The sequence below is a fragment of the Gloeophyllum trabeum genome, assembly GCF_000344685.1.
Source record: "Gloeophyllum trabeum ATCC 11539 unplaced genomic scaffold GLOTRscaffold_00005, whole genome shotgun sequence".
Lineage (NCBI taxonomy): Eukaryota > Fungi > Basidiomycota > Agaricomycetes > Gloeophyllales > Gloeophyllaceae > Gloeophyllum > Gloeophyllum trabeum.
Genome location: NW_006920414.1, coordinates 2,062,239 through 2,072,277, shown reverse-complemented (window position 1 = coordinate 2,072,277; position 10,039 = coordinate 2,062,239). Strand labels below are relative to the sequence as shown.

General features: G+C 64.6%; 3 protein-coding genes across 3 annotated transcripts in view; 1 reads left to right on the top strand and 2 right to left on the bottom strand.

Annotated features, from left to right (window-relative positions):
- Nucleotides 1–919, bottom strand: part of GLOTRDRAFT_121068 (uncharacterized protein) — a gene marked incomplete at both ends in the record, with an annotated part of 4,111 nt that extends 3,192 nt beyond the window's left edge. The window contains 3 exons of the mRNA XM_007867196.1: nt 79–223; nt 270–418; nt 470–919. Of these exons, the coding sequence (XP_007865387.1) occupies nt 79–223; nt 270–418; nt 470–919 (744 nt within the window). The remainder of the gene's footprint in view (nt 1–78; nt 224–269; nt 419–469) is intronic.
- A 674-nt stretch (nt 920–1,593) lies between these two features.
- On the top strand, nt 1,594–3,240 carry GLOTRDRAFT_40476 (acid protease; the record flags this gene model as incomplete). The annotated part of the gene is made up of 8 exons (XM_007866649.1): nt 1,594–1,760; nt 1,832–1,956; nt 2,016–2,066; nt 2,120–2,319; nt 2,382–2,651; nt 2,710–2,896; nt 2,955–3,092; nt 3,143–3,240. 8 exons carry the CDS (start codon nt 1,594–1,596, stop codon nt 3,238–3,240), a joined length of 1,236 nt encoding a protein of 411 aa, XP_007864840.1.
- Nucleotides 3,241–3,537: 297 nt separating this feature from the next.
- Nucleotides 3,538–8,813, bottom strand: GLOTRDRAFT_115850 (acetyl-CoA synthetase-like protein; the record flags this gene model as incomplete). Its single annotated transcript, XM_007867195.1, has 6 exons — nt 3,538–3,883; nt 3,929–4,090; nt 4,144–7,770; nt 7,824–7,965; nt 8,018–8,102; nt 8,157–8,813. The coding sequence occupies 6 exons, from the start codon at nt 8,811–8,813 to the stop codon at nt 3,697–3,699; spliced, it is 4,860 nt and encodes a 1,619-aa protein (XP_007865386.1). The 3' UTR covers nt 3,538–3,696.
- Nucleotides 8,814–10,039: the final 1,226 nt, after the last annotated feature.

Sequence of the window (10,039 nt, the reverse complement as noted above, 5' to 3'; positions counted from 1 at the left end):
GCGGGGGCCGGGGCGCGGGGGGAGCGCGGGCTTGGCGGGGCGCGGGGGGATGGGGAGGGCGGGGGCGTAGGCGGGGACGGCGAAGGCGGGGTAGGGCGCGGGGGCGGGGGCGGGCGGGAGGGGCGGGAGGGCGGCGAGGGCGGCGGCGCGCGTGGCGGGGTCGAGGATGGCGCGGAAGGGCGCGGAGGCGGGGGAGAGGGAGGAGCGGACGGTGAGGGATTCGCTGGAGGGGGGTCAGGTGGGGCGTGTGCAGAGGGCGGGAAGCGTACTCTGTGAGGGTGCCGCGCAGGCCGGAGAGGAAGACGACGGGCGCGTCGTTGCGCGAGGGTCCGTCGCAGAGGACGACGTGGTCGGCGACAACGTCGACGGTGATCGGGTCGTGGCTGGTGTTGGGCTCGAGCGGGAGGAGCAGCGTTGCCTGGGAGTCGTCCGCTGTTAATTAAGCACGGGTAGAATGCAGGCAGCACACCTTTCCATTCGTTAGCGCACTCCATACGTCGTTCCACTCTGCGTCCCCGTCCGTGATGCTCTCCAGCTTCTCCAGGATGGCCCAGCCCACGCTCGCGCCGTCCAAGCCGATATTCTGGGCGGCGGCCTTGAGATTCATGAGCTGCAGCTTCGTCGTCGCGCCGCCCTGCTGCGGCTGCTGCGGGGGGACGGGGTGCATCGTCGCGCCGGTCGTGGCGGACGTGGGCGCTACGCGCTGCCTCGGGGTGTACGGGACGTAGCGCGGGGCCGGGCTGCCCGGCTGACTGGGGAGGTCGAGGGACGAGCTGGACGGGGACTGCGCGTGCTTGGGCGAGCTGGGAGAAAGAAGCGGGTGCGCAGTCAGCGATTCCTGCGACGACACGCGCTGGATGTGCAGGCCCTGGCCCCGCCCGATCGACGCTGACGGGAACAGGCTGTCTCTGCTCGTCATGTTTGCCTGCGACGTGTCGAAAGGCGGCATGCGTGTATGCGTAGAGCCGGGGATCAAGCGAGTTTGATATACGCAAAGACCATGAATTGAAGCCGCCACACAACGACGTCCTCCAGACCGAGGCTTGCAAGAACGCGTCTGCTCAGCGCTAGCGAACGACTATGATTGCCATTTCGGGAGACTCTCTTCTCGCCACAATCTTTCACGCTCGGGAGATGATATTCGCTGAAATATCCGTCTTGTGGTACCCCAGACGCTCGAAAGCGACAGCGTCTTGGACTGCTTTCGACCGAGTCCGTTCTTCCGTTTCCATGAATCAACACACCATATGCCCAGGACAAAGCCCGCCGAATCGCTCTGTATATTCGCCGAGAATGATATGCAAGGGACTGTGAAACACCCGAGACTCATAACGCTCTGGCTCCCCCAAGAAAGCACGCAAGCACCATGGATGCATTCTACCTGCAATAGCCGTCGTAACCAAGACTGGGACGAGACTTGTCGCATCTCCCAGACACTTTGATCGCGGCTGACAACAAGCCTTTGTCCTCCTCCTCACGTGCGGTCACCCGCCCGCCAGGTGGCCCACCAATGGATATAATATAAACCAGTCCTCGCAGTCCCTCCGTGTCCATCACATTCCCCGAATACCTCGATCTCTCTAAAAGCCCCAGATGCGTCTCCCCCTCGGCTCCCTGCTCGCGCTCCCCCTGCTCGCCTCAGCCTCCCCCACACCCGAGTCCGGCACTCGCATCGCCCTCCAGAAGCGCGCGCGCATCATGAACGCAGACGGCACCGTCAACGCCGACGCGCTGCGCAAGCAGCTCGCGTACGCCACCGCGTGCGTCCCGCCCCGTCCTCCCTCCCACCCTAACCCCCGCGACTGAAGCAGCCGTCTCCCTGCGCGTGCAGGAAGACCCGCAGAGGATTCGTCGCGTACGAGAAGAACACGGGCGCGAAGCACCCCCTGGACAGCGCCAAGGGCACGACGGCGAGGCGGGACACCGGCTCTGTCCCGCTGGCTGACTACTCGCGAGGTCTGTACTACCCCCCTACCCACACCTCTCCGCCCTAACCCCAAACACCGCTCACGCAGAGCTCTGGTACGGCCAAATCGCCGTCGGCACCCCTCCCCAGACCTACACCGGTGCGCCCCCCCTCTCTCCCTCTCCCGCCCCTGACCCCGCTGACGGAATCCAGTGGACTTTGACACGGGCAGCAGCGACCTCTTCCTCCCGGGCCCGAACTGCAGCGCCAACTGCGCGGGGCACAAAGTCTACGACCCCGCGCGCAGCACCACCGCCGCCGACGCGCACAGGGGCTTCTCGCTCATGTACGGCGACGGCTCGTCCGTCACGGGCGAGCAGTACAGCGACACCGTCTCCGTCGCCGGGCTCACCGTACGTCCCCCTCCCCCCTCTCCTCCCCTCCCCTCCCCACCCCCGCCCTGACGCGCCCGCAGGCGACGAACCAGCGCCTCGGCGCCGCAAAGACCTACTCCGCCGGCTTCAGCACGGACGCGTTCCCCGCGGACGGCCTGCTCGGCCTGGCGTACGCGCACATCTCGAGCTACGCCGCGCCGCCCGTCTTCGCGTCGCTCGTCGCGCAGCGCGCGGCCGCGCAGCCGCGCTTCGCGTTCAAGCTCGCAGCGGACGGCGCGGAGCTCTTCCTCGGCGGCGCCGACGCGCGGCTGTACACCGGGGCCGTTGCGTACGCGCCCGTCACGCACCAGGTGCGTCCGCGTTCGCGTTCCTGTGCGCTGGTGGTGTGTGATGTGCTGTGCGCGACAGGGGTACTGGCAGGTGGACGTGCAGAGCGCGGCGGTGAACGGCACGCGCGCGGTCGGCCGCCTCGACGCGATCGTCGACACGGGCACGACGCTCGTCGTCGGCGACGAGGTCGCCGTGCGCGCGCTCTACGCCAAGATCCCCGGCGCGCGCGACGCCACGCTCTCCGTCGGCATGGGCTTCTTCACTGGTGCGTATTCCTCGCTTTGGTTTGCACGCGCGAGCTGAATGCCCCCCCCCCGGGCCAGTGCCCTGCGATGCGATCCCGACCGTCGGCCTCACGTTCGCGGGCACGACCTTCGATATCTCCCCCGCGGCGTTCAACCTCGGCCGCGTATCCCCAGGCGCGCCCGACTGCGTCGGCGGCATCGTGGCTGCGAACCAGCGTACGTCGCTTCCGATCTTCCCTCTCCATCCGTCCACGCTCAGCTGCGAGTTTCAGAGTTCTGGATCGTCGGCGACGTCTTCCTGCAGAACGTGTACACCGTGTTCGACATGGGAAGCAACAGGGTCGGCTTTGCGCACCTCTCATAGCTACGCAGACCCCGTTTCGCCCCCATGTACGCGTCGCGTCGAACCGATTGAATTCTCATCCCATCTTGATAGACGTATCGTCATGCCAACGAGCTCTCATCGGTGACTTCTCAGAGGACAAGCGGTATAGGGTGATCTAACAGACGACTCGTTTCATTTTACAGGGTATGTTCTATCTCTAACAATTCGGACCTCCACGTCTAGATGGATATGGCTACATTGGCCCTGATGCTCAGCACATACAACAGGGGAAAGGACGAAATAAAGACTGAAATGCAATCTAGTTAAACGAAAGCTCGCCGGCGAAAGAATGTAAGTTACGACAATAAAGCGTAGGTTAGGTTAAACGAAAGATGTCAGCAAAGCGGCACAGCAGCATATACAAATGGGCGAACGAAAGAAAGAATTAAACTATAGCGATGAAAGCGATCCTCTATGTTGCACGATAGCGATGATCTATTGGTTTGACGGCAGTCGAAGTTGGCGTTGGCTTGACCTCCGGGACACATTGCGCGACTCGCCCTTCATATCCTTCATCCCTCTCCGCACTCTTGACATCATGTCTTCTGTCTTCTGCAGCATCTCTTCCAGACGCCTCTTCTCCCCTTCCAGCTCGTCGTGATGCTTCTCGAGGTCGTAGTAGCTGGGCAGGCGACGGGAACGGGGATGCATCGACGGCTTGAAGAACCTGGCCAGGCGGAAGTAATCGATGGGCTTCGCGGGCCACCCAGCGTAGACGCAGTCCTTCTCGGCGATCTCTCCCGAGGTCAGGAGGGTGTGTTCCAGCAGCATCGAATTCTCCTCCATGGATGCTCCAGACAGGAGACGAGACCCGGAGCGCATGGCGGATCTTGACACAAGGTTAGTCAATCTAAATACCGGCAGTATTCTGAAGTAACTCACGAATCCGCGATCTTCAATTTGTTGAGCGAAAAGTTCCCTCGAGAATTGATGTGGGCCACGACCGAGCAGTCGTCCAGACAGACGCGGTCACCGATCTCCAGGAGGTCAGGTTCGGTCATCAACCCGACCCTCCCGCCAGCGAACAGAGCGACATCCTTGCCGATCTTGGCGCCTAGGGCCCGGTAGAACCACACAATGTAGGCCGAGCCGGTAATATTTCCGAGAACACCACCGTTACCGTAGCTCCTGTGCAAGATACGAGACAGCACGAGGTGGAGTTGCCAGCGCTGGCAGTAGTTGCTCTTGTCCCAGTCATACTGGCCCTCTTGCCGCCGGCCAATGACGATCCACTTGGTCAAGATCACCCAGCTCAAGGCGATCCAGGCCTGGATATTGAGCGCGGCGACGAAGAAGACAGAGATCATACCAAAGAGCACAAAGAACCGATACCACGTCTCAGCGAAGAGATGAACGTGGTGGAGGTGGATTCGCAGCTGATTGAGCGCCTGCGTGACAGCAATAGCACCCATAGACCAGAACCCAGCGCAGACGCCCGCGGTAAGCAGGTTGATCGCAAGGAGCATCGGGTACGGGAAGACGAAGAACGGCGCTTCACGCCTGTAGAACGCCCTCCCAAAGGGTGTGATGGTGTCACCGCTGACATCCTTACCACCCCGGCCGAAGCATACCGCCTCACCGTGGTCGCATCCCATCCACACCGACCCATCCTCGTAGACGCCGTTACGCTTACCCAGCGCGCCCGACCCCATAACCGTGCGCCTCCCAACGGTCGTGCCAGGAAGCAACACAACGCGGTCTGCAATCATGGCGCCGCTCTTGATAACAATCCTCTCAGCCCCAATGCAGTCCGACGTGAACAGCTCAGAACGCGAGCCAAACACGACATCGTCGCCGACCTCGAGCAGCTCCGGATCGGGACAGTACACACCGGAGCCAGGCCAGTACACGCGCTTGCCGATCTTGGCTCCCATCGCGCGGAAAACCCGCGACGTCATCTCATAATGGGTACCCAGGATATCAAACGCACGGCTGAGGTCACGCTGTGAGAGCAGGGAGTGATTAATCTGTCGACGAACAAGTGTCCACTGGGACGCCTGCTCCATCAGGCCCTCCTTGTTCAAGCCCATAGCGCGCTTGACCGCAATACCGAGGACAAGCTGGATCAGCGGCGGGAACACAACACGGATGACCCTCGCAAGTGCATGCCACATAATCCGCTGCGGGCTCGCGAACCACTTGATGACCAGCTCGAGCGTATTCAGGTTCTCCTTGTCGATGGGCTGCGACAGCAGCGCGAACAGCGCCGCGAACCACGGGAGGTAGCTCGCGAACTTGACGAGGAACACGACCGGGTGGCACACGAGCCACTGCAGCGCCGCGTGCGGCTTGCGCGCCATCGTGCGGTTGCAGCTCGCGTTCTTATCCGACGCGGCCTCCTCGTGCGAGGACGCGTGCGGGCCGTAGACCGCGCCCGCGGGGATCGACGCGCCCGGCGAGATCTGCGTGTACGTGTTCACGACCGCGCCCTCGCCGATCACGATGCGGTCGAGCTTGAAGAACCCGTCGCGCTCGACGCAGAAGCCGCGCACGAGCGCCTTGTCGATGCGGCACCCGTCGTGCAGCGTGAGCAGGTCGACCTCGTGCAGCCGCGCCATCTTGTCGAGCTTGACGTCGCGCCCGATCTTCGCGCCGAGCAGCCGGTAGTACAGGAGCTCGAGCGCGGGGTGCATCGAGAACACACCGCGGCCGGCGACGCGCAGGCTTTGGTTGACGATCCACCAGCGCAGGTGGTACGAGCCCCACATCGGGTACGTACCTGGCCTGTACCGGCCAATGACGGCCCACTTGAACAGGATCGCCGCGACGGGGGAGATAATACGCGCCGACAAGCGCGCGGTGACAATCGCACCGAGCAGGCACCCGATCTTCATCCAGTAGCCCGCGTCGATGAAGTTGCCGAACACGGAGAGCATGAACACGATCACGGTCCACGTCCACGCGGCCTTGAGCGGGTAGAAGAACATCAGCGGGAGCGCCTGCACGAAGAGCGAGACGGGGTGCGTCTGCCCGCGGCTGCCGCGCTCCCTCGCGCCATACCCCAAACTCTCCAAATCGATACTGCTACTCTCACTCAAATCATACCTGCCCTTCTCCACGACGCTCGCCCTGCTCGAATTGAGCGCCGTCTTGCTCATATGCGCCTCCTGCTCCTCGACGAGCGCCGCGATGCCGCGCACGCTACTGTTCGTGAAGATCGCGGGCACCTGCAGCGCGGCGCCCGTCTCCTTGCGGAGGTGGTGCGCGAGCCGGCCGAGCAGCAGCGAGTTCCCGCCGAGCAGGAAGAAGTCCGAGTCGAGCGTGACCGCGCCGGGGTCGAGGTCGAGCAGGCGCGCGATGACGTCGCGCACGACGAGCGCGGTGGGCGACAGCTGCGACGCGGCGCGCGCCTGGATCTCGGCCTCGATGCGCGCAAAGTCGACCGCGCCGTCGGCGGTCTTGGCGAGCGGCTCCGTGAGGACGTGCAGGGGGCTGGGGATGCAGTACCCGTCGAGCTTGTCTGTGAGGCCGTCGAGGACGCTGGCACTGTCCAGGCCCGAGTCCAGGTCGACTGACACGAGCGCCTCGGGCGAGCCGTCTTTCTTCAACCTGACAGCGACTTCCTGGACGCCAAGCATGCTGTGCATCGCCTGTTCGACGCGCGACAGGTCGAGCGACACGCGCTTGCACGGAATGGGCTCCGACAGCGGCGTGTTCTTGTCCGGGGCGGTGGCTTCGAAATGGCGCGCGAGAGCAGGCGTGTCGTCGGTCAGGCACCCAAGACCCAGGCGCTGCGCGAGCTTGATACGCAGCGGCTTGCCCGCATTGTTCTTGGGCAGGTCGTCCATGTAGACCACCGCGAACGGCCACTTTGACGGGTGCAGGTTCGCCTTGAGCAGGTCGTGCAGGTCCGCGAGGCTGATCCGCGGGCGGCCGGGCACGGGGACGACGACGACGGCGATCGTCTCCTGCAGGACATCATGCTCGGCCGAGAACGCGAGCGTCGCCTTGACCCTGTCCTTGGCGGCGGACACGACGGCCTCCTCGATCTCGAACGGCGAGACGACCTCGCCGCCCTTGTTGATGATCTCCTTCGAGCGGCCGGTGATGTACAGGTAGCCGTCCGCGTCCATGCAGCCCATGTCGCCCGAGTCGAACCAGCCCTCGCGGGTGAACGCGGAGGTGTCGAGGGGCGCGCCGGGCGCGAGCTCGTACCCGTCGAACGTCGGCAGCCCGCGCACGCAGACGGCGCCGGTGGCGCCTGTGGGCAGCTCGCGCTCGAGGTCCGCGGGGTCGCGGATGGAGAGGTAGGGCCCGCAGGCGACGCCGGAGCAGCCGGGCCGGTCGAGCTGGTAGGTGGTGGGCGGGGACGCGATGGGCATGCACTCGGTCATGCCGTACGAGGGGAGGATGACGGCGCCGAATGTGCGCCGGAGCTCGGCGGCGAGGGTGGGGAGGAGCCCGCCGGCGGCGTTTGCGATCATGCGCATGCGCGTGTCGCGCGACGGGACGAGGGAATCCGGTCTGGACGCGAGGATGGCGTGGTGCATGGTCGGCGCTGCGTAGTACCTGAATGAACGAAATCAATATTGCCAGCGGGCGGGAAGGCACAGGCAACTGACCAAGTGGCGCCGCGCTCGACGACGATGGGCCAGAACGCGGACGCGTCAAAGCCGGCGCACATGATCGCGCTGCCGCCAGAGAACATGGGCGCCCACAGGTTCCGGACAATGCCGCCGACGTGAAATAGCGGCATCATGTTCACTGGAATGACGGATCAGCGCCACCGCCGATCATTTGAATGCGGAGCACTCACTGTTCACGTCGCCCGGCTGCAGATCCCAAGACTTGATCACCGCGCACGTCCCGACGATCAGCGAGCGCAGGCTGTATGGCACCACCTGTCACCGCGTCAGCGCGGTCCGCGCGGGAAAGGCAATCGGGAGTCTATTTACCTTTTTCTTCCCGCTGGTGCCAGACGTGTGCAGGACGAGCGACTGATCGTCGAGCGCGTGCAGCCGCGACGGGCGCCGCTCCCGCCGATCGACAACGTCCCACGTCCGGTCGTCGTCGCTCTCGTCCATGACGGTCATGTCGAACAGCCCCGCGGGCCCCGCGGGGCGCGCGTGCACGAAGACGACCTCGCAGCGCAGCGCGGCGCGGAGCTTGCGCAGCTCGAGGCGCTCGGCGACGTCGGGCGTGGCGACGACGGCTTTGGCCCCGAGGCGGCGGGCGTCCTCGCAGAGCTCGGCGGCGGTGCAGCTCGCGTTGACGGGCGCGCAGGTGTGGTAGGCGGCGAGGGCGAGCAGGGCGAGGGCGTTCTCGGGCCCGGTGGGGAGGACGACCATGACGCGGTCGTTCGGGCCGAGGCTGGGGTGCAGCCCCGAGGTGGGGAGGGCGAAGGAGGAGATGAATTCGTGGAGGGCGCGGTGGGGGAGCGCGGGGCGGGCGGCGTCGGGGGACCAGAGGGCGGGGCTGTCGGTGGTGCAGAGACAGTCGAGGAGGGTGCGGCAGCGGCCGGAGTCGGTGACCTGCTCCGCGAGCTGGTCGCCCAGGGACGTGCCCGGCGGCGGGGCGGGGAGCGTGCTGAGGAACGCCAAAGGAGTGGACATGGCGAGGATCCGGAGCACTGAAAGAAAAGAAAGGGGACGGGTGGACGGCCTATCAGGCTGCTGGGCCTGGCTATATGCGGTTCTTAAGACGTGAAGCCTGCTCCATGCCCACCGAGTCGGTGCAGCGTACGAAAATAGGCTCGCATGCACGCTCTTCCAAGCGATCAGTCCGCAAGGGAGACCCGAGGGTCCTTCACTCCGCGCTCCATCATCTAGGGCGCCCCTCTTTGTCTTCTTCCACCGCGGGAGATCCCCCGCCAGATCCATGGCGGTGCCCCTGCCCGGGATTGGGCGTCGTGCCCGGGCGATAGCGGAGGGACGCATATGTCGGACGCGCGTTATCAGCTTCTGTGCTGCTTCGCTACCTGCATTCTGTCAAGCAGGCCGGGTTGCGTGCTCGGGGAGGGCTGCTCGTCCAATCGCAGCTCCCGCCCGCCGCACTTGCGCGAGATCTTCAGCTGCACCATCATTCATCAAGGAGCTTGCACCGACGTCGCTATCGGCCGCCCGGACCACCCAGCGTGCTCGCCATCCAAGCAATCGGGATCCCCCACGCATCCGCGACGTGTCCTGCGCGCGCCAGCACGGAGGCGCACGCGAGCAACGTCCAGCCACCGCCCGGCGAGAATGCTCGAGAGAGGAAGCGCATTTCCGAATGCGGACGCGATCGCAGGTGCGCTTCGCGAAGCGCTTGGCACGCGCCTTCCTTGGCGACACCGCACCGCCACTGACATGCCCGATCTACTTCCACGCCGCTTGGCACACGGTAATCACCTATCTTGCTCGGTCCCCCGGTCTTCTACACACGGCCCTGGAGCTCCCTTTGTCTCGCGCATGTGCTTGGGCTTTGTTATCAGCACGCAATGAATCACTACGAGCCGAGGATGGAGGGGGAATTAAGACGTCGAACGCAGCTGGCTGGCAGTCGACATTAATCGAATCGACCCCGGGCGTTACAGTTTACCGACAACGTTTCATTATTGATCCTGTCGACATCGCGTCTTCCTATATCTAAGCGAGCGCGACCGGTGGCGACAGTGCGCGCAGGCGTTTGTGCGGCGACGACGAGGGTAAGCCCTGCTCCACTGCTATTTTCTCGTCTGCTCGGTGTCCTCGGGCCCAGCAGGCGTTCCGTATCAATGTCTTTTCAACGCACGCAGAAAGCAGAGACAGGGACGGGCTGACACGTTCGTGCGAGGTGGCGCCTAAATCCGCCCGCGCGCCTT